The sequence below is a fragment of the Gymnodraco acuticeps genome, unplaced genomic scaffold, assembly GCF_902827175.1.
Source record: "Gymnodraco acuticeps unplaced genomic scaffold, fGymAcu1.1, whole genome shotgun sequence".
Classification (NCBI taxonomy): domain Eukaryota; kingdom Metazoa; phylum Chordata; class Actinopteri; order Perciformes; family Bathydraconidae; genus Gymnodraco; species Gymnodraco acuticeps.
Window position 1 is genome coordinate 754,191 of NW_022992130.1, and position 27,948 is coordinate 782,138.

The 27,948-nt window shown below is 41.8% G+C and overlaps 4 protein-coding genes across 4 annotated transcripts; 3 read left to right on the forward strand and 1 right to left on the reverse strand.

Annotated features, from left to right (window-relative positions):
* Positions 1-2,584: 2,584 nt before the first annotated feature.
* avpi1 (arginine vasopressin induced 1) lies at positions 2,585-8,548 on the reverse strand. Its single transcript, XM_034203760.1, has 3 exons — positions 8,277-8,548; positions 4,026-4,401; positions 2,585-3,833 (listed from the first exon to the last, which is right to left on the reverse strand). Exons 2-3 carry the CDS (start codon positions 4,373-4,375, stop codon positions 3,575-3,577), a joined length of 609 nt encoding a protein of 202 aa, XP_034059651.1. The 5' UTR covers positions 4,376-4,401; positions 8,277-8,548; the 3' UTR covers positions 2,585-3,574.
* Positions 8,549-9,429: 881 nt separating this feature from the next.
* Positions 9,430-11,059, forward strand: marveld1 (MARVEL domain containing 1). Its single transcript, XM_034203762.1, has one exon. The coding sequence runs from the start codon at positions 9,724-9,726 to the stop codon at positions 10,219-10,221; it is 498 nt and encodes a 165-aa protein (XP_034059653.1). The 5' UTR covers positions 9,430-9,723; the 3' UTR covers positions 10,222-11,059.
* A 5,546-nt stretch (positions 11,060-16,605) lies between these two features.
* On the forward strand, positions 16,606-22,075 carry LOC117538194 (phosphoglycerate mutase 1-like). Its single transcript, XM_034203763.1, has 4 exons — positions 16,606-16,905; positions 18,584-18,858; positions 20,849-21,029; positions 21,534-22,075. Exons 1-4 carry the CDS (start codon positions 16,767-16,769, stop codon positions 21,701-21,703), a joined length of 765 nt encoding a protein of 254 aa, XP_034059654.1. The 5' UTR covers positions 16,606-16,766; the 3' UTR covers positions 21,704-22,075.
* Positions 22,076-25,346: 3,271 nt separating this feature from the next.
* LOC117538175 lies at positions 25,347-27,353 on the forward strand. Its single transcript, XM_034203733.1, has 2 exons — positions 25,347-25,448; positions 25,599-27,353. The coding sequence occupies exon 2, from the start codon at positions 25,729-25,731 to the stop codon at positions 27,172-27,174; it is 1,446 nt and encodes a 481-aa protein (XP_034059624.1). The 5' UTR covers positions 25,347-25,448; positions 25,599-25,728; the 3' UTR covers positions 27,175-27,353.
* The last annotated feature ends 595 nt before the right edge of the window (positions 27,354-27,948 follow it).

The window sequence follows — 27,948 nt, forward strand, 5'->3', positions numbered from 1 at the left end:
GAGTTGCCCATATAGGCGGAGCACCCCTTTTCTGACGTCAGAACAATTCAAATAATAATCAGATCCGTTGCAGCCCCGTTTTTTAGAGATTTGGGTATGGAGGAAAAGAGAGAGGGTTGTGTTTTCTGACACTTGGTGAGTTCCCTGACACACCGGGGACACATATTCATGTATAAAAGACGTACAAAAGTGCATTTTGCATGATAGGTCCCCTTTAAGTAAAGGTCCTGAGGTCAGGATCCTATTAAAGTAAATGAACAGAGTATCACATTTTGTAATAAAAAAAAATGTGCTTGATCTTCAGATCCACTCTTGAAAAAAACTATAACCTGTGGAGTGGTGGTTCACTGAACATCCCAGGTGGTGTGCACATTAAAACACTGGATCCAGCAGGCCGTTTAGCATTTTATTTGTACAATCTGGTGGTTTGGTGGCGGCTACAGCACAAAGGACAAATGTGGATGCTTTTATCTAATTAAAAGAATATGGGCAACACATCACCAGTCTTATAATAAAAACTAAAAGAATAATTCTAAATAAAGCTCACTATGTCACTTACATCATGTATGCATTCCCAGGATTACTGCTCACTTTCCTTCAACATGTGTTCAAATCTAGCAGGTTGATAAACAAAACAATCCGTTATCTTTAAACTAAACATTTCATTTCAAACGGTAACAAACAATGTATGATAAGTGGGATAGGAAGAAGAAAGTATTGCTTTTTATTTCTTTTATCATAACATTGGACACTTTTGTCTCTTTGGGCAAAGAACATAATTGTTTAAAGGAAATAAACTGAGTAGGGAAGAGGAGCACAACACAACTCAAAGACATCTAGAATATCACAATAAGGCGTACACAATGCTTTTTTGTAAGTAGCCGTCTCATAGCATTACAAGCCACATGTTTTGTTTGACGTGAAAACGTAATATAATAACTAAAGGTGTCAAATACTTGTTAGAAAGTAAGAAATATTTCCTACTGAGTTTCTTCCACTGGCCATAACAGTAAAGAATGAGCTGAGGCACAAAGCAAACCTCTGAGTCTAGCTGCAGCTATATTACTGCTGGGTCATCATTCCACATCTATAGTCATAAGATGTATGGAGGGAATGAGAGGTTAAGATAACCTATATAGACTCCAAAATGAGGTTTTCAGTGCAATGAGCTTACTTTACACAACAAGATGGGAAGCTCAGCGAATGGCGGATTACCTCAGAGCCAATCTGCTGCTTCCCCTGCTCTGAGGGAGTTCGCTGGGTTTCAGTACCTTATAAAGCTCCCCTGGAGATGATGCCTCAGATTGCCATTGCACAAATAGCACTACCTAGTAGATCCAGGAAACACAGAGAGGATGTTATCTTCCAGATAACCTGTGAATTGCTTTGCATCGCCAAGAAGGAAATGGAGGAAACTGATGAGGAAGAGAACATGTGGTGGATGAAGGGAGGGAGACCTGAAGCAAATATCAATTTTTACTAAAAGATAAAGGCCTTGCTGTGTGTACTACTGATATACCCAGGAGTGATTCCTTCGTTCCTGCGTCTTCTTGCTTACCTGCTGGCAGTATGATAGTGTATGGAAGTATGGATAAAAGGCATGCATAATCAGCCTTGTTAGGTCTAATATGTTGTATTGTTATGATGTGACTGCCTGATATTTTGGATCTTTAAAACTTTCACTGCACTAAACATGAGAAGCAAGGATCAACAACATTACCTATTTGTCTGCTAACATTAGTTTGCCCTTTAAGCCCCTAATGACATAATCTTGTTTTTGTGGTTCTCTGTGGGAAAGTCTGTGCAATGCATCTCAAGTATTACAATTCCCTGAATCAGTGTAGTGGTATTCTTTCCCAAAACCAAACCTTCTGTGCCATCTAGTGACCGCAAGCTGAGTTACATGATACTGGGGGGCAGCATTTCATTGAATACAGCTTTACGAGCTGTTACTAGGCAGACTTTTTATTCTAGAGTTATTGCAAAGGCATTAGGAACAGAAAGTCTACATGCACTGTGAAAGGAAATGTGTAATGCTTTTCTATTCAACAATAACTGCTAATGAGGTGTCCTTGAGCAAGGCAAGTAACACCAATCTAAGCCAGTGGAGCTGCTCAGAGGAACAGTGTCAGGCTGTGGCGTGAGCTGCAGTCCCTGGGTGTGAATGTGTGAAAACTGTGTGTACAATATGTTGGATAATGGTAAAAATGAACATCCAAAAATGGCAAACTAATAAATATTGTAGGCCACCTTCATAGCATTTGTTTAGCTAAATGGTAAAGTATAAATATTGATGAAAATCCTGATCAATTTAAAGGGGCCCTATTTTCAGGTTAATATTTGTATTTTGTGCATCCGTGACATGTTTACATGCTTTAATGTTCAAAAAGTGAAAAACTGCATGTGGAGGGAACTTTGGGATTTGAGCCTTTGCACATCATTTACATGCACAACAAATAATATAACATACTACAGTAAAGGGGAAAACCCCCAAAAGCATACTAGGGCCCCTTCAAACCCATTTTCATAAACACATTTTAAATTTATTACTTTAAAAATGTTTTAGTGGTTAAAGAATGGTCACTTTCTTATAAGCATATTTATTTTGACAAGAAAAACAATACAAAGACTCACTTCTCTTTCTATTACTAGAAATCAAAAAGCGACACAACAGTGTTGTCAAAAAGCTTCATCTAGTTTCAAGCAATTTGTCAATGACAGTCATTTCATAAGTGGGTTTTCACACCCAACTTACCTCACTCATTTTAATATGAGAACATTAATTGTCAAGTTTCCCTCAACAGTAGAGGATCATTTATATATATTTGGTCCCTAGGCAGAGTGAACCACCTGGATTTTACTCATATGTTTAAATCATTTTATATCTAAATGTGCATTATATAGAAATGCATGTATACAACTCAAGACACTTACATTAGCTCACAGTTCACTCTTACTACACACACAACTAGGATCATACATTAGTGGGTGAAACAGCTGAAAATGTATCCCTAATGCAGCCATACATCACAGTATCAGTACTTTCAACCTGATAGGGCAAATACAGATTTTTATAGTCACTTAATTTGCCTTACAGTGATCATAAGTGTCAAGTTGTTTACTACTTGATTTACAGATGTGAACTACAAACATACCTAAACACCACTACCCTTAACAATCCTTACGCATGGTTAGTGTAAGTGGTGGGATGAATTTAGGAATACACAAAAGGCAGTTCTTGAGAGGTAACCACATTATAAAAGTGTGAAAAACAGGAGCTAGTGAGTTGTTTGTGCTGCTTTAAGTATTCAGCAGTGCCAGAGATGTGTCTGCAACAAGTTAAAGTGCAGTGCCAGTATAGTACCATCTGATCAGAGCCATTACAACGACCAGGCTTCAAGGCAATAGTCATCTATTCTCTCAACCTGCAGTTACACATATGACTTGCTTTTTCCAGAGGTTAATTCAAACCTAGCAACAGTGTGTGAACACAACAGAAGTATTCAGGAGGGACGAGCTGGCTGTGTGACTGAAGTGCTGGCAGACTCAGATTGAAAGTCAGGTTTGGGTCAAGTCAGTGACGTATTCTGTGGAGGTATCTCTCTGGATTGTTCCCTTCTCCTCTCTTCAGTCCTGAGTTGGGTCTAGCCGGTCTCTCAGAAGTCCCTGCATGGTCTAGGCCCTCAGTTAGTCCCACTGTAGCCCCTGTAGCTCCACCTGATGTCCCTGATGAGGTGTGTCTGCCTGACTCTGGACTATCGTGGGCTCCTGCCTCAGATTCATTCTCCTCTGCGGGGTCCTTCCCCGGGCTGCTGGGAGAACTCTCCCCAATCCTAGACAACATAAACAATGTTGTTAAAAACCATATGGATGCCACAATTAAAAAAGCGACACGGTTTTATGTTAGGAATGTGCTGCCTATTAGAGCTGCAAAGATTATTCTGTTAGTTCTCAACTATTAAATCAAATTTGCTAGGTAAGATAAGATAGAGCTTTATTGATGATGAGGTCAGCAGTGATTTTACCTGAGGTGATTGAAGGCTCGTAGCCAGTGTGAGCCCAGTGCTTCTCTCCCATTGGACTTCAGCCCTCTCCTTTGACTTCGGGCCCTCAGTCCTATCAACGCCTGAGCCAGTTCAGCTTCATCTGTTTGGCCCCAAACCAGCTGGGCCCTCTGCTCTGCGTCCTGATCCCCCGCTGCCTTGAACAGTCTCTGGAGCTGCCACAGGTTCACATCGCTGAAGATGTTCGCTGAGCCTGCTTTCCTGCTCCTCCTATCAGCCAGTCGCCACAGTGGGGAAGGGCCCGCCACCATGGAGGCAGGGGGGGAGGCAGGTCCGGTATCCATTTTGAGAAACAAGGGAAAGGGTGGCATACACCGGCTCTACTCTGTGGAGAAATCTGTAAGAGTTTCTAATGATTAGGATGTGTAAGATTCTTTAAAAAACAGAACAAAACAGGAGCACAGACAGGGCCACAACACATTCACAGCCGTCTCAACTGAAAGCAGTCAACTGGAAGTCTACTACTCTGATTCTTAATCCTACTTTAGGCTAATGCGGATGGAAACTGTCTTTACTCACATTAAGTTTAAGATGGACACTAAGAGACACACTGAGTGCCAAGGATCATTACTGAATGTGGCCTTTCCACCGAAGCAACTTTCTTTAAGCTTGACAAATTAATCTTAAATAAAACGGTCCATTTACTTTCCCCAGGTGTTCAACAAGAGATCATAGCGTTTTATGTAGATGAAAACTCTTCTGATTAAAACTGGGAGAGGGAAACATGTTGTCAAACTTACCAATAAGGCAGGAATTAAGTTTCATTTTCTTTTGGTTAAACATCTGACTTCCCTTGTTACATATTAAGAGGCAAACAGAAGTGGCCACCTGTTGATTATGTATTGTATACTAGGCCACATTCAACCTAGGCTAGTCCTATGGGCCATTCTACCGAATTGGTGCAAAGTCAAGTTGGAACAGTTTTGACATTTTGTATGTTTTTTCCCCAAAACTTTGTCCATATATATTTTGTATATATAAATTAAATTACACATATCTAGTGAAAGAACCGTACATTTTTATATCGTATTTTCAGACTGTATTGGAATGTTTTTCCTCTACCAAAAATGGTCACTACCGAAACATAGTACATACACTCTAGTAAAAAATATTATATTAACCTGTTAAGATTGTTTTACCTTCCCTTCTCTAAATAGTATTTTAACAAATATTTCTTGAGGGTTCACGATTAAATCAATACAAGTGCATTTTTAATCAAATTTCAATTTATACAATTCATAAAAATCATAATGCAAACTTTCTTTGTAAAATGCATAATACTGATCATATTATACTTCTCCTTTGCCGAGATAGTCCATCCCACCTCACAGGTGTGGCATATCAAGATGCTGATTAGACAGCATGATTATTGCACAGGTGTGCCTTAGAATGGCCACAATAAAAGGCTACTCTGAAACGTGCATTTTTGCTTTATTGGGGGGGTCTGGGGGGGTCCAAAAACCAGGCAGTATCTGGTGTGAGGGGTAGGGGTAGGGTTAGGGTAATGTTGTGAATCGAGTGGCCCATGGTGGTGGTGGGGTTATGGTATGGGCAGGCGTATGTAATGGACGACGAACACAGGCCACTCGATTCACAACATTACCCTAACCCCCTTTTTACAGTATTACGGGTTCCACAGATGACATATTTTTTCAATTTTTTATGGATTTTTTGTCAAAGCACTTAAGATATTCATTGCTATCGGGGTGTTAAGAGCATTCCATGGAATATAACAAAAAGTGTATATCGAGCCGGTTTCTGAAACTTACCTACCCCACCTTTAAAGTAACACACTGATTTTTAGACTTTAAAAAACACATTTATTTCAAAAAGGTGGGATTTACCTGCTTACCATTCCATGTTGTCACTACCGAAACGATCATGTCAATTACCGAAATGTAACCATATGTTTCGTATAGTGACTGTGACGGTAGTGACGATTCTAGCTCAAATTGAGCATAACTAAAGAATGCTAGCAAGTACATGGCTAGCATACGTCTCTGAAGAGGTGTACACCGGTATTTACATATACAAGATACAAACCTAATACTTTGCATAAAACCCCGAAAAAGTTTACTTAATTGAAGATATATTATGTGTTCGGTAGTGACCATTCTTAAGGTTACACGCCGATTTTCAGATTTTGGAACAGCTTTATATCAAAAGTATGGGATATAGCTACTTGCCATTCAGCCATGAGGGACAGGGATGCAGTGTCACTGCCTTGTCAAAAATGCAGGGGTGTGGGTAAAAACTAGGGGTGCACCGAATGGGAAATTCTTGGCCGAAACCGATACCGAAAATAGGAAACAGTTGGCCGAAAACCGAATGCCGAAAATGATTAATAGAAATATATATATATAATGTATACATTTTTTACCAATGTTGTTCAGCTACCTGATTATGGAAATAGACATGATTATGGCAAAACTTAACTTAAATAATAATCACTATTATGGGTCCATAAAACATTTATTCAGCACTTTTGAATGCATACAGTACATTTATATATGTCATGTATTATTGCTAAAAAACATTATATCGCAGTCTTAGTGTCGCCAACTCGTTTCTAATATGCAAAGACAACAAATGCGTCTATGATGTATTTTCGATCAGACGAGATCTCTCTCCCCCGTCTGTGTGCGAGGGGGCGGGGCAGTTTACACACACGCAGCTGCTACATGCAGCGGAGCACACTGCGGAGATGGCGGAGAGAACACGCTCCGAGGTGTGGTTAAACTTTACCCGTCTCGATGTGGAGAATACTTGTTACCATAAGTGCAATAAGAGTTTAGCATGTAAGCACGAGCAATTTGTCAAAACATTTAGCAAAAGTGCACCGCATGCAGACGGAGGAATGCACCGGGTTCGACCGTCTTTCTAGCAGCTCTGTAGCTCCATCCACGAGTAACGTTTCCACGTCAGGTGTTATGTATGCTAGCAGCAACACACGGAGTTAACTACATTATACAAACATGGGTTAATGATTAGAGGTAACTGAGTTATTTAGTTTGTTAAAATTTCAGCTATTCTGTTTACAGTCTGTCATCAGATTATTTAATACGATTTGTTAAAGGCTCAGGGCAATCTCGATGACAAAGGTCAATGTTCCCCCCCCCCCCCCCCCCCCTGTGAGCCAGCCGCGAGCATGGTCGCCGCGTCTTTATTACGTCATCACAACAACACGTTCAATGTTCTGACATTCGGTGATATTTTTTAACCATTTTCGGCCGATAATTTTCGGTGGCCGAATATTCGGTGCATCCCTAGTAAAAACCATAGTAAAAACCAGGCCCAGCCATTGGATTAAAACCCCTTGTGTTTCGGTAGTGACATGAAAACTGGGAAAATTATTTTTGTAGTATAGTTTTTTTATTAAAAAATTAAACCCACAATAAATCTAAATATTCCAACTTCTGTTTGAATGTAATCATAAAGATCTTCAAAATACACCATTGACAAAAATAAAATAAAAAGTTTTAAGTTGGGGACAGCTACTTCCCAGCTATTTATAGGGTAGTAGAAAGTACCCTATAAATGATGTTTTTGTATATATTAAGCTTATCACTATCTAATCGAATGCCTTGTCTTTAAATAGACCATAACATATTCTTAGTAAATATCTATGTCTGAATACTTAATTGTTTTGTTAAATAGTTGTTCTTGTTGTGGGACCGTACTTTGTACTAATTCGGTAGAATGCCCCATATATGTAATGTCAGGAAAAGTCTATACAGAAATAGAAAAGAAAAACAATACACTGAATCCTAAACAACTTGTGAGTAAGAAGTGAAATGCAAGCCAGTATTAGACTTACCATAACTGTAAGGCAAGCCTGTGATTGTCCCTCAATATAGTATTATGCAACTTTAGACAGTCAAACACTTGCACTGTAACACAACACTATGTTTTGAAAGTAGGTTTACATTAACCTAACGACACTCTCCATTGTTTCCCTCCAAGTCTACCGTCAATACTGCAAACAAACACTCTGGTTTCTGCATTAAAACCGGATCACTTGCAGAAAAGAGTCGCTAGAAATAACTTGAAATCCTCTTTACAATATTAGTGGTCGTATTTCTAAACTATAAAACACAGCGCAGTGACTGCAAACGTACCTTACTGTCTGCTATGTGTTGCATTAGGCTGTGGTTAAAAGGCAGTAAACAAGAATCCCATGAGAGTCATGTGAAGGAAAGGACTTCTGCTTACCCGGAGATTAACTGTTGTTGGTGGGCTTTGTTCCTACAGAAACTATGTCTGCGTCGCCATTCCTCGTCTTCACAAGAGCTTCCACAATGGCTGAAATGTAGCAGGACAGCCTGTTAGTCCAGCAGCTTCACCTGCAAACAAATTCTGTCCTTGAGCCGAACGTCAATCCCATATGAATGTCGTCAAACGACCTATCAGCGTGTAGAGATCCTCTGATCCCTCCTGGAAACACATTTATGTCGACCAATCAGGAGTTTGGGAGAGGAGGAGAGGGAGGAAGGCTCCGCCTCATGGCCACGTAGGGTGTGTGTCGTGTTTGCTGAAATCCATTGACGTCAATGAGCTGGGCTAGCATGAAAAGAGTCTGTCAATTATGTGAGGGAGGGGACGTAAATTGTGAGCATCCTGCGCAGAAACACGCAGACAAAACATGATGACGAACAAGCCACTCAATATCACATTCTCTTATTATGTTATCCTACATATCCAGCGAAATAGGAAAATCATATTTTATTTGACGTAGCCTATATTATATTATAGGCTATTATATTAAATTAGCCTAGATTTTCTATCAGGCTTATATTATATTATACCATAATGGACAAGGCTTAATAGGCTATGTTATAGGCTGTTAAATTATACTATATTATATAAGGCCTACTAGCCTATTATAGCTTTTGATTTTTGTATTGTATTAGGGACATATTATTTATTATATTGGTGCTTCTCAAATTGAAATATGTGTGGCCTTTATGCATGTTTCAGTTTTTATTTTATTTGGTATGTTTGTGAAATGAACAAAAAAAGTAATACATAAATAAAGTAAAGGTCTTCTAAAATAAATAAATGTGATTACATGTCAGTGTTACATTGCAAAACGAATAAAATAATAAGATTAACTTAAATAATGCCTGCTTACAAAATGTGTGATTTGGCTCTGAAAGAAATCTCTGTCTTGCTGCCTCGGCAGACATACATCTGGTCATACATCTCTTTCATAAAGCCTCTCTTCCCTGAAAGCTGTGAGGAGAAAATGTCACACAGCCCAGGCCCCAGGGGAAACTACACCTCGGGGAAATGTCCCAGAGGAGCAGATGAGCGGACATGACCTGGAGGATCCAGCACGCCAGCAGAGGAGGAGCAGGGTTTGAATTACAGGCCGCCCCCTCTCCCTCAACCAGCCCCCCAACACAGACGCTGCATTCTACAAAGGAAACGGAAAAGACGAAACATACAAAAGGGTTTTTCATTTGAAACCCCGGGGCTGTGGAAAGAACAGAGAGTTCCTTTTAATACCTAAACTTATTTACTTTTGGCTTTATTGTCTGACCACAAACCGTCTTTCTTTCCGCTATTTGTACTGTTTGCACATCTTTTCCCCAGCTGTTTACAGCTGGCAGAAAGCACCCGCCCTGTTCGGGAAAAAGGGACCGAGAGTGACCGGAGGATGCCACCCCAACCTTCCCAGCCGCAGGTGAGGAAGAACATCCTGAAGTTCCTTAAAAGTTTTTTGGGAATCATCCGGATCCTGCAGATTGTTTTCGGAGCCGGGCTGTGGGTCACCATCGCTGCAAACAAATACGAAGGATCCATCCACTTCGTCCTGTTCGTCGCAGTCCTCTTCTGGCTCCTCACCCTCGCACTTTTCTTCCTCACCCTGCTGGACAAGCAGGACCTGGTCCCGCTGCTGGGAGGAGAGCGATGGTTGTGCACTAACCTGGCACACGACGTGGCCGCCGCCGTGCTCTATCTGCCGGCCATCGGAGTCATGATCTACAAGACGGACCGTAACTCCTACTGCAACCTGGAGCTGTACAAACACCACTGTCTGTACAAGGTCTACCTGACCGCCGCCGTGTTCGCCTGCCTGTGCTGCCTGGCTTACCTAGTGTCGGTTATTTATGGAGCCTGCAGGAAGTGTCGAGGAGAACAGACGGTCATCTGATGAGACTGAAGGGGGTGAGGGTAACAGGGAGGGGTACGGTTCCTTTTTCAGGGGGCATCCACAGCAAGATGAGGAATAGTTAACTTCACTGTAATTTAACTCAACAGAGCTCTACTTATCGCAGGATTTTGTTTACTACTTTGTCCCCCATTCCAAGCTTTACACTCTGGTGGTGAAGCAGAATCAATTCAAAATCACTCTCAGTTTATTTTAGAGTTGCTGGCAGGAAAAATACACAAGTAGCTCAGAGACCTATAGTTACCCTGGATTGAGTCTGATTTGAAATGTGTTAGGAGGTCTAAAACATATTTCATGTGTCTCCTAGCTGTAGGTAAGGCCTTGCATTTATCTCTTAATTGAATGTAATTTTCCTGCAGAATAAATATATTTCTGCAAGTGCTACTTATAGAGGGGTAGCAGTATAATTATTGTTTACGATTCAATGGCCTTAACATACCGTGTTTAGATTTGTGTTGGTACTGTCAATCTGAAACCTCTCATAGGGGTTTTCTTTTTCTAAGAGATATTTTGTATTACCTTTTATATTATATGTTTTTTATGTTTTGTATGACAGCAAACTACACCGAACAGTTAGTGGGAATGACTACAAAAAATGGTGGACTTCCTTTTGCTCTGTTTTTTGTTTTGTATGACTCCAACTTTGCAAACAGATTTATCAGTGCCTTTTTCAGTACTCTGTATACTCAACGAGGTTTCTTTTTTACAACAACAATCCCACAATACAGTTGTAATTGGTGCTACAATGTCTATGCTGAACGAAAATATCCTTTAAGTGTTTATTATGTAAAGCCAAAGAATAAAGACCAGTTAATTGAGAGCAAGTGATACGTATCTTTGGTTATGATCCTTTATTAGAGAAAAGCTTTTCAAATTGAGAGGAAGAACTGGACTACGTGTTTTGCTTTTGGTGGCTTTTACCAAATGAGACACAGATTTAGAGGGACTAGTGACGGAAGCCCTCAGGAACTTCCTGTTGGGAGATAAAAGCCTTGGCCAATCAGCAGAGATAATTTATATGCTTCACGACCACATGAAAGACATGGATCCTTAGACCTATCTGTGTGTGTGGGGGGGGGGGGGGGATTATGTGATCATCTGGGAAGAGGATTGTTCTTACCGGGAACAGTCTGCTGGGGTTCCGGAGGTGGGCTGACGTTCAGCCAATGAAAATTAAGCCAAATAGTAGACGATGAGATGTGTCATCTATTTAAGTCAGCATACAGTTCTTAACAACATGCTGCAAATATGATGATTAAATGCAACTCACACATAAAAGCACCATTTCCTTTTTTGGGAAATCCACCCTCTTACACTATAACTCCAGATCCACAATCAAAGCATGACAACAAAATGCAGAGATTAGAATATAAAAGCACAAGTTTTACAACACATGAATGAAAGACTAAAAGATAAGAAATATATTCTGCTTGATGGCCGAGAATATCTTCTTTTACCTGACTCATACAAGTAGCCTTGACTTATGTATGGTCTAGTATAGACAGAGACAAACAGGGAAACTTGAAAAATAATTGGACTTATTAGTATTTCATTTGAGTGTTTTGTCAGTTTGTACAGAATATCTTCCTTTGCGTTTCTATTCAACGACGACAGAAAGAATGCAATGTGCGTGTTGAATGCAAGGTGACATCTGTGGTCAGAGTTACAGGAGTGAAAGGGTTAATGTTTACCAGCTGCAAAATATATATCTAGCATTTCTAAAGGAGGAAAGGAGTCCCACTCCCACCCACTCCATCCCCCTCCTGAGAAGTGTTGTTCTGTCCACGTGTCGCTCCTGCGGAAACACACTGCTGTATACAACCAAGTGGAGACAACACAGCAGCTTTACATGCTGCATAAACAAAGACCCAACCTAGGGTTTAATTTGATATTAAAAGTAACCATAGTGAATCGTTTGAGTTTGATGACTCACAACTATAGCATACGCTGACATTTAAAGCCAATAATTAGCTATCCACATTTACCCTGCAATATTTTTGAGGTTACCACATTAACATGCTCCTTATTACACAGACCACAGTTTATAGATCAAGTCTGTTCAGATTTGTCACTGTTGTGTGTGAGCCCTTTATGAATGTAATCCTCAAACATAATTTCCAAACAAGAAGGCCATGTAATCACAGGGAATAACACCTATTTGGAAACCTTACTACATCCTGACATTATTAGAAGGGTGTGTGTACCACATAAGTGAGGTTATTGTACTTTTCCCCTAGCTACAGAGTAAAAAAAAAAACCAGACAACTTGGTAAAAGGATGTATAGAGCAAGGCACTGCTCTTGAGTTCATACTGTGTGATTTTTTGTAGGCTACTCGCAGGCCCGGTTCTACGGGGGTGCATAAGGGTGCATTGCACCCTCAGTTGAGTCGTTATGCACCCTCATTTGAAAAATTAAAAGTGAAAGATATTACATATATAATAACAATAGTAATAGTAGTAATAATAATAAGGAGAAGAAGAATATAGTTGAAATAAAATAAATTGTAATTATGGTTAAATAACATTGTCTGCTGCATTTATTTGGTCAATTTAAATAGCAAGTAACGTTATGTCAGGTGCGCGTGACCTGTGCCGCTGCGCGTTCGTCATATGCAAGGTGCCCACACTTACACAGCAGTCAATGATGGACATCAGAAAATGGTTAAAACAACCATCCCTTATCGCCAGCAGTAACACTGCATCTACTGCAGGTAATAACAGTCCAGATCATGGGGACATTACGTTACCCGTGGCCACTGTCGTGGACACTAACGTACTCCCGTCCGACTCGCCGGCTTTGCCCGCCTCGCCCACGGCGGCGGAGCAGCTGTCTTAATTGCCCCAAACACGCCACCCCTCGGCGGTCCGCAAGAGGACCTCGGCAAAACAGAGCCTGCCCAGGTATATTTAAAAAAGTACCCAACTCGCCTGTACAGTGGGGTAAGGCGCTCATTTTGCAGCTCATGGTTTCAAAACAGAGATTGGCTGGAATATTCCTGTGAAAAAGATGCCATCTTCTGCTATGCCTGTAGACATTTCGGTCTTAAAAGGGGAGTGATTTGTAAAATATCCATAAAGAAAAATCTGTTTACAGTTCTGTTTCATATGGGTGTTGAGAGATGTATCTCTTCATCTTGCTCTCAAAGTGCACCAGATTGATGCTTTTAAATTCAATATTTAAAAAAGATCTTCCCGGGGGAGCATGCCCCTGGACCCCCCTAGAGGAGGTGAGGACCCCCCCTAGAGGATGTTAGGTCCACTCCCCACATATATAAATAGCACTTTACCACTGCACCCTCTCTAATCTCAGATGCACCCTGAGTCATTTTGTTCTGGAACCGGGCCTGGCTACTCGTCTACTCCACCAATGAGACATTTCCTGTCTGCGCCGCCGCCTACCCACCCTTCTGAAAGCAACTGCCCGTCAAATAGTCATCATGACACTTCCAAATGGTTCCTCTAGCCCTCTCTGTAAGCAAAGCATCATGTAGCTGTTGCCATGGACTGATGTCAACTCACTATAAATCTGATATTATGTTTGCTGCCAGAAAAACCTTGAAGTCACTTCTAAAGTCCATATGGATAACAAGGACATGACTGTGAATCATGGCGATAATTAAATCACTGGTAAGATAATCATAGAGAATTGTTAGGAATGTCTTTTGTCCCTTTTAATTAAAATGCTATTCGCCTTCCAACATAGCGGTGTACAGAACAACAGTTATAGTCTTTTTGGACAAGACTTCCTCATTTTGCCAATCCACCAAAGCTCAGCAATGAAACACTGTCTGGAAAACAGAAGGAAAGGCATCGACTCGATTTCCTCATAGCTTCAACTAAACATCAGAAAGCATTTTTGTGCGTGAGGGATGTGGATTTTTCACCAAATTTCTTACATTGAAATAACTTTAAGAAGAAATCCCCTTACAGCCAGTAACAACATGAGAAACATTACAGCGACCAAAACCCATTTCAATACAAATATGTTTATGTCAGTGTTTTGGACTTGAAAAAACATATTGGTTTGTTCAGCATTATTCAACAGGAAATGTTATTATTTAAAAAATATTTGTACTTTTAAATTATTACCCGCTTTTTGTTTTTGTTACTGTGCCCAGTCCTGATTTACATCTCCTTTTTTTGCAAGACCAGGGCCAGGTGTTAACTGAACCAGGTGCATTTACCTGTTTTGGTTTAAACTATATTCAGCAGCTGCTTTGGGCATGAAGTGCCCCGTCCGTCTTTGTTTCCCACACAAATTCTGTGTCTGCATCTTTTTTACCTGCTCATGGCCCTCCTCTTCTGTCTTGCTTGAGAGGCTACTTGTATGCACATCAAACATGAAAACACAGACACATGCACACAGCAGTGCACTGTCAACCACACCTTCATCAGATACTGCTGAGATGCACATTCCTCTGCAAAGGAGAGGGAAGCATGTGAAAACAGATGGAGACTGACAGAACAAGTAAATGGGCTGGAAAAAATATCAAAAAGGTAATGTCATGAAGATCTAAGCAGGAATCTGAGATCGACATTTCCTGTCTGTGTCAGGCATGAATGTGCACATTGTTTCAGCCCTATCGATTGCCTGTGATACTCTCCAGTTTATAGTTTCCTAACATGGTGACTACACATCTGTTTCAGCAGCTTTTGCCCGCACAATATGTCTGAATGGGCACAGTGTTCGTGAGGCCAATGGCAGCCAGTGGTGGGAAATGATGATAGCTATTTATAGAGCGTTGAAAATACCACCACTTCCTCAACTCGCGAATCCTCCGCCAAGACGTTGAGAAGATTTTTTTCAGAGTCTAAGAAAGTTAGGGAGAAAGGAGGGCGGTCAAACTGATTCTTTGGCACTAATTCATGAAGATAATCAACAACACCTCTGTCAATCATCTGTATTTTTTACCTTAATAAAATACAATGTTATAGAAGGAATCAGAAGTGAAATCCAAGGTGATACAACTCTTACCGAGCTTTGCATCTTGCAGCATTAGTAGACGACACACAAAGTAAAACAAACATTCCTTCAGAGCACGGATCATGGAGTTCCTGATAATACCTTACATGGCTCATAAGTGTTTCCCAGGACTACTTTTCACACAGATTTCACACACTGTAGTTCTGGGGATAAAAATTTAAATTCACATTTTCTCTTTCAATTAAAACAATATCCCCTATTTTATCTGGTTATTAGGCTCCTGAACTTGCATTATTTGGTATCCTTGTCAGAATGAACGCATAAAAAGTTTGGATGCAACAGCGAAATAAAGTCAAAAATAACAATGTTGTGGAGTCTATAGCTCAACTGTCCAGACATAAATAAAACATTTCAGTGTCAGCCAAACCGGACTGCTCTAGATTTTAACCAACAGTGATGGATTTACCCACTAGGAGGTGATATAGGGTTTCACAAAACATGAATTGGACCACATTTAAAACTATTTTATTATTTGCCACCTTTAAAAAGAAAATCACTGACAGTAGTGAACTGGACTAACCCCGAGGTCTGGAAAAAGCTATGGCAAGTGGACATTAGTTGGGGTAGAACGTCAACAATTACATTGGCTACACAAACATGTAAAGGGCTGGTAATGTCCACAATAAAAAAAATGATATAACATTTTATTTGTTGAGTTTATATTCACAAATACAAGTGACTACTGTCTTGTGCAGATCATAATTCAGAGGGATGAATGGATCTTATCACATTCTGGGCAATGAAAAATCAAGCTGTGTTTGGCCAGGGGGAAAAACTGAATACAATGTTGACATTATACAGTCAGCAGTAGATGGTTGCAAGGCGAAGCAATCACAACAACAACAACAACAACGGTCCTTTGTGAGAAGGTTGAAGGAGTTCTCTCCTTAATATAAATATATGCAAATATGTTCTGTATGCAGTAATCTTTGTCATAAAAACTGAGATGGCTTTTGCCAATATGTTATGCAATACTTAAAGCTCCTCCAAAAAGGGCCAACATGTTATGGGACTGCTACTGTACTCACATTTAGGGACATGAAGAGGTGCTGCTCCTGGTCATTTGTACTTTTTGAACTTTTAAACAATTGTTGGTAAATGTTTTGATGAACATTAGGAAAAGCAACAATTGGTTATGGGATCTTAGACTAAGATATTAATGTAGATAGATAGATAGATAGATAGATAGATAGATAGATAGATAGATAGATATAGGCAGACAGAAAAACAATGAAAAGTCAACGGAGTACAATCTGTAAACAGTATGAAGGTCAGGGAAGAGTCTCCGCAGCTGACGTCCACAGTTGTCATTGGTCGAGAAATGAACAACCCGTTTTTTTTTGCGGAATCTTATTGGATGTGAAAACCAGGAAGTGAGGGACTAACCAATCCGCGGAATAAAAGTACTCAGAGGTTCGACAGCACAGGAGTGGACCTGTGTTATTTTTCTAAAGAGGAGAGTTGTCACATTCACAGCCTTTGCATCCTGTTTTAAAACACATTTTGTCTAATTTCTTCACCCAAGGCATAGTATTGTCAATCATGGCTGTCTACAAATTAGTGTTGATCCGCCACGGAGAGAGCAACTGGAACCAGGAGAATCGCTTCTGCGGCTGGTTCGATGCAGATCTGAGTGAAACCGGGGAAAAGGAGGCGAAGAGAGGAGGACAGGCCTTGAAAGGTGAGGAGGAACTAATTCAATTTATCCCATCATCCAGTGTGCTTTCTCTGAAATACCGTAGGGGCAAGTGCACGGATCTGGTTGTATAATGGCTTCTCTGCACCAGACCAGACCAGACCCTGGACTGCCCTGCCCTGTTAACATGCAGAGGTGATGCCTCCATTATGCTTGTCTGGCACACTGCTATTTAATGTTATAAGAACATACAGTTAACATATCTGTTCTCATTTAAAAAATCAGGATACTTTTTTTATGAGGCACTACTTGTGGACTTTAATGCCAACTTGAATGTGTGGGTAATATTCTTTAACCATCATCCATCTGTCAGAAAAAGCATCAATAAATTACAGCAAACCACATTTACCTACTAATATATTCACTTGGACTTAAAAAGACATTGTGCTTTTCAAATGTGATATTTTGCTGTTTTCACATGTGACAGTAAACCAAATATCTTAAGTTTTGTGGACTTTTTAAACAAAGATAATGAATAAGTTTTGGTTGTAGCCCTAAATCTAGCCACATATATTTTTTCAGTTAGGCTTCAGAATCCGTTGCTTCTGTTCATGGTATCATGGTGTCATTTATAAGAGATGTTTAATGCAACAAGTGCAGACTTGTGGTTCCCTGAAGGTATTGCAGAGGAATTTACTAACTAAACAAAGCTGAAGGAAGCCATCAAAGTATCCAGGTGGAATTTTCTGTTGACAGTTTCAGTAAAAATTAGGGATGCACGATAATTATCGGCCCAATAATTATCGGTCCGATATTAGGAATTATGACGTCATCCCGATAAACCCGATACCAGTATTAATAGCCCCGATAATAAACAATATATTTTTTGGGTAAAAAAAAAGAAAAAAATACTGCGGTGTGGGTGGATTGGGATGAGTGGCGCTTGTTTTTTACTCCTCCCGTTTTGCCAGTACTGTGGTATTAGTGGTTTAGGAAGAGGGGAGTTTTTCACAAATCCAGCGCTCCCTAACTCATGCCTGGCTGTGACGAAAATGGTGTGCGGCCGTGAAGCCAGGACAGTAAACAAACATGTCGTCGGTGGTATGGGCGTTGGAGCTATGTGCAACTCAAGGCATATGCTTGAACCGGAGCTGCCTGGACGCTGCAATCATGTTGCGCACTATCCGTGCTGAGTGTGCTGACTTTTCGTACAATGTCCCACTGTCTGGCTTCCTGCATAAAGTCAAGTGCTCGGCGCAGTTGTGGCGAAATGTCGCTCCTCTGTTTTCATTTAAACAGCTCCGTATATCCGTTAGCGCAGCTAGCTAGCACCAGATGCGAACAACAACAATGCACGTAAGGTCTCTCTCTCGCTCGTTCGGGCCACACATACACACACCCTCCCGGTCCTCCAGATGGCCAGTCGGTGCCTGCCGGTGAGCGTGGAAGTGTGGTCTGCCACAAGCGGGCGACAGGAGCGGGGCTGTCAGCATCAGCTTGTAGATGGTATTTTAAACTCGATGCGCTCTGAAACTACGGGGCGGCCGAGGAAAAAAAATACACATGCGTTAATCGCGTTAAAATAATTAGTGGCGTAATTTTTTTTTTGTTATCGGTATCGGTCTTGAGAAGCAGGAAGGTATCGGTTTCAAAAAACCAATATCGTGCATCCCTAGTAAAAATGCATTAAAATCCAATGTATTTCACTTTCTGGAACTTACAGATGCTAGCTTTGAGTTTGACATTTGCTACACCTCCGTTCTGAAGCGGGCCACCAGAACACTGTGGTTGGTCCTGGATGCCATTGACCAGATGTGGGTGCCGGTGCACCGGACCTGGCGGCTCAATGAGCGCCACTACGGGGGCCTGACAGGGCTAAACAAGGCAGAGACAGCCGCCAAGCATGGAGAGGCTCAAGTGAAGATCTGGAGGCGCTCATTCGATACCCCACCTCCTACCATGGGACCAGACCATGACTACTACAGTATCATCAGCAAGGTAACATAATATATCTACTGTACATACCATAACTAGCTTTAGTTTGCATATAAGGAACAAATTGCTTTGTGTACTGAACAGCTTACTGCTGTGTGAAATCAGTGTGAAGCATTTATTGATTCAAGGTCTGTTTGTGTGCAGCACAGTCAGCTTGAATATCTAAGTGTTTTATGCCCCGGCCACATGAGGACGAAAACGGTCGTTTGCGTTACTGTTTAGTGTCATATAGACCGTTCGGCCACACAAGGACGACCGAATACGGCACTAAACGACTGCGTAAACGATAACGGGTCCCAAGGTGGATAGAACGGCATACGCAACGCTCTGGGGGGGTCCAACGGCTCCGTGTGTACACCCTATACGATAATTTTCTGATAATGATGAGTCAATAGCCCCGCCTCTCCCCACCTCTGCTGCTCACCCCCGCGTCAAAGTAAACTGCACACTGAATTCAGATTATTTATCTTTCTCTCGATATGGACCTAAACGTGAGTGAAGTCTAATCTGACAGGACGGAGACACGCAGCTCTGCTCACCTGCTGCTCCTCCAGCTGTGATGCGGCGGTGAACGGAGTAAAACACACACTTCAAGTCCGATCATCACCCTTAGCTATTTTAATTACCTCTCAAACTACCTAAACTAGATATAAATATGTTTATTTTTACTGTCGGCCGGGTCACTCATTACTGGATCAGCTGCTGCATGAAACAGACACTGGCGCTGTCCGAAGAGAGGGAGGAAAAAGAGAGGCTCCGTGTATTTTATTATTATAATATATAGATTCGTTATTCATTTGTTTTAAAGCTCAATAAATAACAAAGAAGACCTTTGACCGGCACTTTTATAATTTTGTCGGAAGATTTAAACTTTAATACACGTTGACTGGCGAAAAACTCTGCCCGGTTCCCTCGGCCCCCACCGCGGAGAATAAACAGAAGGGCAACCATGACAACCATGCTTCTTCGCTGCTTTTGTGGAGGAAGTTACAGCGCCACGTACAGGCTCCTGCATATGTACTGCAGCTTCTCCAGCGGTTGGAGCTAAACGGAGCTGTCTCGTGTGGACAGACACTATCCGGATGACTATTGCGTGTGGACGGAAGCTTTTTTGCGACTGCGTTTGCGTTAATCCTATGCGTTTAGCCGTTTTCGTCCTCGTGTGGTCGGGGCATTAGACACAGCAGTGCAAATGCAATCTGATGGAAATCCAACAAACTGGAGATACATCACCTTACTGCTTAGTAGCATATGCCCTAATGCTGTTGCCTAGTGGCCCCTACACACGGCGGCGTGCGTTGAAGCTTCAACGCTTCTGCCCATTCACTTTGAATGGGGTGACGTCACGCTTTGCCGACGTCACCCCATTGACTTCAGCAAAGCGTAGAGCTTCAAAAGTAGAGCAATGTTCTACTTTTGAAGCTTCGACGGAAGTGTCAGCCAATCGAATTGTATGCCAGTACAAGCTCTAGCCAATCAAACCGCGTGCTTGTGTGTCCGGGGCGGGAGATTCATCAGACTTCAGACACGCCCGCCGGCAAGCTTCAACGCACGCCGCCGTGTGTAGGGGCCATAATAGTATGTCCAAGGGGAGTTAATAAATGACTGGCAGAAATAAGGTCTGCTAGGATCAAGTTCAAAGTTCAGTCAAGGTAGAAACACACTGATCAGAAGTCTGTGTAGACCGAGGTATTTTGAAGTTAGGATGTGGTAACTCGTAGCTGGCTGTCAAAACATTGATAAGCAACATTTACCCTGTTGACAGTGTAATAAGATCACAGCTGATTCTTTCATGCCTGCAAATGACAAAGAAAACGTCACCACATTGCTTTTATATGACACTTCTTCTTACCCTTACTCAAAGTTCCTTTCCTATTTCAATAAAGGTCTCTTCAGAAAAAGCTAAAAGACAAAGCGATCTAGGTGCTGATTTTTGCAGTGTTCATTTTTGCCTTTTTATGTATTTTAAAAATTGAGAATGTCCTCCTTGTAGGATCGGCGCTATGCGGACCTGAGTGAGGACCAGCTTCCTTCCTGTGAGAGCCTTAAGGACACCATCGCACGAGCTCTGCCCTACTGGAACGAGGAGATTGCACCTCAGATCAAACAGGGAAAGAGGGTCCTCATCGCTGCCCATGGAAACAGTCTGAGGGGGATTGTAAAGCACCTTGAGGGTGTGTGGCGTTATGAATAAGGAAATTTAAGTAGTTTGCCAAATTACATTTTTATGTCTTTTACTTAAATTAAAAACAAAGGTCCTAGTTGTCAGGAATTTTCGTAAGATTTAATTAAAAAACTATACACTAAACTTTATTAGGTACACCAGAACAATCTACCACTATTCAACACAAATACAATTCTCTGACACTGTCATAGAGGTGTTAATTCGATTGTATGTTTAGCATTGAGGTCTTTGTTAGGGGTGTAATTTCCCTCTACTGCATTATAATGAGGGGTCTAATATCCTTCCCCCTTCATGTATTAAAAAAAGGAGAAGAAATAGAAACACCTTTCTATGTAATGTAGTCCAGTACAACACCATTGTGAATTACAGCTTCAATAATATTTTACCTAATAAAGTGATAACAAGAGTATATTCATTTAACACATTTTGCTTTAAAAAAACAAAACATAATCTGTAAATTCTCTAACTTGTTTGTATATGCTGCCACTTGTAGGAATGTCTGATGAAGCCATCATGGAGCTGAACCTGCCAACAGGCATCCCCATCCTCTACGAGCTGGACAAGAACCTGAAGCCTGTGAAGCCTATGCAGTTCCTGGGAGACGAGGAGACCGTACGCAAAGCCATGGAGGCCGTGGCTGCTCAAGGAAAGGCCAAGAAATAAAGACACAGAAAAGTCCTCTCTGTGAACAGAAAAGGCTGCCCCTAACAACTGATCACATACGTGTTTTCCTTATACCTTGTTTATTTTGGATTGTAATACATGATGAGTACACTGTAGGTTATTGTCAAACACACCCTTACTCTACTTGCACAGTGTAGGGATAGTAGATAGTAAACCATTGGGATATGTTAGGGCAAGGGAGCCACAGCTCTCAAGAGATTGGAAATATGTATTGCTTTAACGGCCCATCAATATGACAATCTTTAAGAAATCAGAATTGAACTGTAATGGCTAGAACTGCTAATACATGCTGTTTATCTGTGTATTTGAATAAGTACTTGAATAAATGAATGACCCTTTGAATAATGAAAACCTTATATTTTAGAATTTATTTTATTTGGTGTCCTACACGGAGATGTTAAATGGTAATTAAACCAATTACAGAAGAAAATATACCACCACACCAGTGACGTGCGGTGAGGGTCAGTGTATGTTTTGGTCATTGGATTTTTTTTTCACAAATGGATATTCAAAAACAAAAAACGACTGGATATTTGATTTTCGTTTTCAAATTGAAAAACCAAAATTGAAATACAAGGCGTTTTTCTTTATCATGGTCAAAAATGGATTTACTAAACTTAAAAAAACGGGATGATTTTCATTTTCTACTTCTCAAAACAAAAAATAAAATCACTAGAAAACAGAAACAAACCCCCCCCCCCCCCGTTTTTTCCTATTCTGCTACCGGAAGTTGTCTTTCAAAATAAGAACGCAGATGAGGACGGCCAATCCGTGTATCTACGGTCCATTTGTTTTCACAACGAAAACAGCCAAGACACATATTGAGCCCAGATAATGAATGTTATTGAGGGCTGGAAATATAATAGGCCTGTGTCTAAAATGGACAACATTGTTAGGAGATTTCAACTATACAGCGATTCTGCACTGCGGTCACTCAGCCGTCTCTCGAGTTTGTTTGTTCTGCCAATAGTTATTCGTGAGATCGATCCTGTTGGACTCAGTGAAACTACTCCCACAACAAGTACTATGAAGTAGGCTACTTACTGTGTACTTTTTGAGTAATCCTCTGTCAATGTCCCCTCCCGCAACCCTGTCTCCTAAAAATTACGTTCCCACAGAACTAAACTGCACCTGGTGCCCTGTGTTGTCTCCTCTCCCCTCACCTGTGTGTTGTTCGGTTAATTAGTGTGGGGATTTTGGCTCTTTGTTTCCTGTTTTGTTTGGTGTGTGAGATCATTGTGGCTGGTGACTGTGCTCACGTGAACAGCGAGATTGAGGCTGTGTCATGTGCCCGTGAGTATAAATGCCCACACCGGGTTGTGTTTTGGACGTTCTGCCTCTGCCTCCTTGCTTGGTCGGGCCGCTCAACGGTCAGCTTCACATTTGGTGGCAGTGGTGGGATTCGACCAAGTTGAGGTAACCAGAATGTTTATTTCCACTGTGTACATGTTATAAGGGACCCACAATCGATTTTTATGCAAGGGATAATGTGCAGCGAGGCGGTCTCTATGGGGAAAAGAACACCTGAATCTAGACCCCTCTGCAGGTGGTACTTTAAGTATATTTTGATGCTAATACTTTTGTACTTTTACTTGTAACATTTTGAATGCAGGACTTTTTATTGTAACCGAGTATTCCTACACTCTGATACTTTTACTCAAGTACATGCTCTGAACTTCTCCCACCTCTGACAATAAATCCTGAGCGGTTACCAAAAAAAAAACTTGCTCTGAAGGTTATTTTCATTTTACAAATCCTGCACTCAGCTTTGCTTTCTCTCTTTTACTTTCAATATCATTGAAATGCAGCCACATGCTGCTTATTTTTTCGGTTTTCGCAAATGGCTTGACTTTTTCCGACGCGCTTGCATTTAAATCCGTCTCCCCGTCGCTCTGTGTAGCTGGCCTGTACCACCACACCTGCTGTCTTTGGAGCGTCTGCCCCCCACCCTTCTTTCACATAATGGTATGATCCTAGTGTGTCCTCGCATATGATTGGCCGCATGGTGGCTCAGCAAAAATAAAGTCCCGCCCCTGCCTGCATGGATTCACACAGGGCCGACAGGGGGAGGAGAATACAACGCTGTGTGTATTTATCGCTAAGCTAGCTGGACTCTACGGAGCCAAGCTATCCGCCCTCTGAAGCTTTTAGGGCCGACGGAGAGGAGAATGTCCCGCTAACGCTGTGTGTGTATTTCACATTAGCGGGACGCTATAGAGCTCAGGTATCCACCATCTGAAGCTTTTAGGGCCGACAGGGGGAGGAGAATACAACGCTGTGTGTATTTATCGCTAAGCTAGCTGGACGCTACGGAGCCCAGCTATCCGCCCTCTGAAGCTTTTAGTGCCGACAGGGGGAGGAGAATGTCCCGCTAACGCTGTGTGTGTGTGTTTCACATTAGCTGGACGCTACGGTTCAGGTATACGTCCTCTTTATGGCGGGTGTGTGTGTGTGTGTGTGTGTGTGTGTGTGTGTGTGTGTGTGTGTGGTGTGTGTGTGTGTGTGTGTGTGTGTGTGTGTGTGTGTGTGTGTGTGTGTGTGTGTGTGTGTGTGTGTGTGTGTGTGTGTGTGTGTGTGTGTGTGTGTGTGTGTGTGTGTGTGTGTGTGTGTGTGTGTGTGTGTGTGTGTGTGTGTAACGGAGCTCAGGTGAGAGGGCTCTGATTACAGTACACTGTAGGAAACAGTTAAGACTCAAACAAACTAATCGTTTTGTGGGAGGAATCAGTTCATCTCGTTCACTTCAAAGATTCGTTCCAAAAGAACGAATCGTTCGCGAACGACCCATCACTACACAGCAAGAGTAGGACCGGCTGAAGATGCTGCTCTCCCCGACTGGAGTCCAGGGGCGGACTGGCCATCTTAGGCCGCAAGGTGAACCTCGAAAAGTCCTTTAGAAAAGAAATCCCGCTCCACAGAAGTGAAACTACACAATCTTTAGTTCATAAAAAAGAACGATTCATGCTTATCCACCAAAAAAAATGTCGTCGCTAAAATTCCTGCCAATTCTTCTAGGCACGTAATTATTGGCTGAACTATTCCCTTCGAAGCGTAATAATATCTTGGTCCAAAGTCGTGCCACGGTTCATCACGTGATCGTGCTACACCAATTGGGTAGCTGCATATTGTCAACAGAAGTGAAAGATGGCGGCCGCCATGGTTTCATCGAGTAGCGGAGACGAGGAAAACGCACCAGAAAGTCTCAAAAAGTCAAAATTGTCAACACACAAACATTGTTACATGCATATTACGTCTGTGAAGCACGAAAAGGTTGATTGTTTTACCAATACAAGATGGAATACGTACAGGACAAGCTTACAACGGTCGCTCGGCTTGAAGGGAGACTCTCGGAACGTGGTGGCTGAAAACCACAAGCACTGTCTTGATTTCGAGTTCGAAGATATTCCTGAGGACGCTGGCTTCCACCACACATGCTACATAAGGTTTACCGACACAAAGGCCATGACGAAGGTGGAAAGACGGCTCGCACGTGAGGGAGATCAAGACGTTAGGGAGGACCTTGAGGTCGAGCCCATCCCATCGACGTCTCGCAGCACGTACCGAAGCCAAACAGAGAAGCTACGATCAAGGTCAGGCCTGCCAATCGCAGGCTCTGGCCCCGTCCTTCCTGCCCTGTGCATTATATGCAAGATGAAGGAGAAAATGATCATCAAAGCAGGCAAGCGACAAAGGGATCAACTGTGTAAGGCTGAAACATTAAAAGCAGGTAAGCAAACCCCCCTCCCCCACCCACACACCACACACACACTACACACACACCACACACACATTCTCTGTGGTTGAATAACTGAAAGGTACAATTATGTGTGAGAGATACGTCAACAAACTCATTGAGTTGTCCTTTTTTTCCGTTTAGGCAAATTGCAGAAAGCTGCTGAGAAGAAAGATGACCAAAGTGTTGACCAGCAGGCAAGGAAGTGATTTTGCGTGCTGACAAGAAGTTATTTTCCAGGCTCCTCATCCTTGGCCAGAGCAGGAAAATTGAAATGAGGGAAATTCTGTCATATTCCTTGGGAACTGTGTCATATCCATTAGCAAGTGCTGATGGTTCACTTGCCAAAACAAACAAATCAGCTCTCATGGATCTATTGCAGAGCAAAGGTGGAGAGTGCTTGGTTGACAAAGTTCCAATAGGTGGTGCCATTCTTTTTGATGGCATGGCAGTCATGCAGGCCATGCCATCCAGACCAGCAACATTTGGAGAGCTTGCAGAGACCATACTGCAGAGCATACTCCAACTTGCTTTGCATCACAAGTGTACACGCATTGATTTTGTCACTGACCGGTATCCACCCATCAGCATCAAAAGCCTAGAACGGTCCCGTAGAGCTGATGCAGGGTCACAACTAATAACAATCTTCAGCCCAGATCAGAGAACTCCAACCCAGTGGAAGAAGTTTCTCTCTGACGGAAAAAATAAGGAAGCACTGGCCGAATTCCTTTATGTGGCATGGACACATGCAGACCTCACAACAGTGGGTAAAAACCTCAGCTTGTACATTGCCCATCAAAATCAATGCCACTGTGTAACTGTCATGGAGGGTGTACAGTCTGTTGATGTTGTTGAAGACCTGCAGTGTGATCATGAGGAATGTGACACACGGGTGTTTTTACATGCCCAACATGCTGCACAGGAGCACAAAGCTGTCATCATCAAGAGCTCGGACACTGATGTGGCAGTCATTGCTGTAAGTCTGCAGGCAGATTTGCCATGCAGCTTATATGTGTTCACAGGGACTGGCAACAGGACACGGATCATTGACATTGCCATGGTGTCATCAGCTCTCGGAACCAGTGTGTGTTCAGCCTTGATTGGAATTCACACGTTCTCTGGGTGTGACTCCACAAGCGCTTTCTATGGCAAAGGCAAAAGAAAGTCATTTGCTGTTGCATGTGAGAAAGATGACTACCTTAAGGCTTTCAGAAGTTTAGGTACTAACTTTGACTTGGAGCAATCAACATTTGCACTTCTTTGCCGGTATGTATGTCACCTGTATGATCAGCCAGCAGCCGAACATGTAAATGATGCTAGGTACAAGGCTTTCTGTATGGCATCATCGGCCTTGCCAGAATTAAGCATTCCCCCTACTCATGATGCCCTCCATCAGCACTGCAAAAGGGCAAATTACCAGGCAGCAATAATGAGGTCCTGTCTCAAAAGAGAAATGAATGCTCCATCACCTGCTGGATATGGTTGGGAAATAGAGGATGGGAACTTACACGTCACCTGGATGACAAGAAATCCTGCCCCTGACAGTGTGTTGCATGTGATACACTGCAGCTGCAAAGAGTCTGCCTGTGAGAAAGGCAGATGTTCATGCTTCTCTGCAGGACTCTGTTGCACAGACTTATGTCGTTGCTCAAATTGTGCAAATAAAAAAGAAACAGAGGAAGAGAACGATGACTGCCCTGACACTGACAGTGAGGAATAGGAATAAAAGAGCCTTCTTTCCATCTTTCTTAAGCTCTTTTCTGTTCTTTTGGTTTTAGTGCCTGGCCGACGCGCTCACACATCACTCATAGATACGTTTGTTTTTGGTACTAGAACAGAGTATAATCAGCAGGACTCTTTTAACCAGCTGAGGCAATCACAGCACCAATCAGCCGCTCCGCCCAGCCTGACACCAATCAATTATACTACATTACATGTCCTTCTACTGTTTTCTATGTCATACCTTTTATATTTGTAATAAATCTCGTTTTTATGGTTCATCAGTGTTGTTTTCATTTGTGGAGGGATGAATGAGTAAATAAATGAATCAATGGACATTGGTATAAGTAAGGCAAGGCAAGTTTATTTATATAGCACTTTTCAACACAAGGCAATTCAAAGTGTTTTACAAAAAATTAAAGACATTAAGAAAATGGCATTTAAAATCAGTCATTCAAAAGAAAAGCTAATAAAAGAAACATTAAAAGAAAAAATACATGGATAAAAGTTACAGTGATATGAATAGATATGAATAGTTCAATTAAAAGCAGCAACAAAAAGAAAAGTCTTCAGCCTGGAAGTACTGCATTTTATTGATCTAAATTACTTAACGTAACAAGTTAACCTTCTTCTTGGACGCAGAAATCAAGTCATGTTTATTTTAAGAGTGCATTTAACGTGTACAGGGTAACAACAGACAGACAAAAAGTCCTCAGTCTAATGGAATAATCCCAATGAACCTAGCGATGTGAACATGGCAGTCCAGGAATGATAG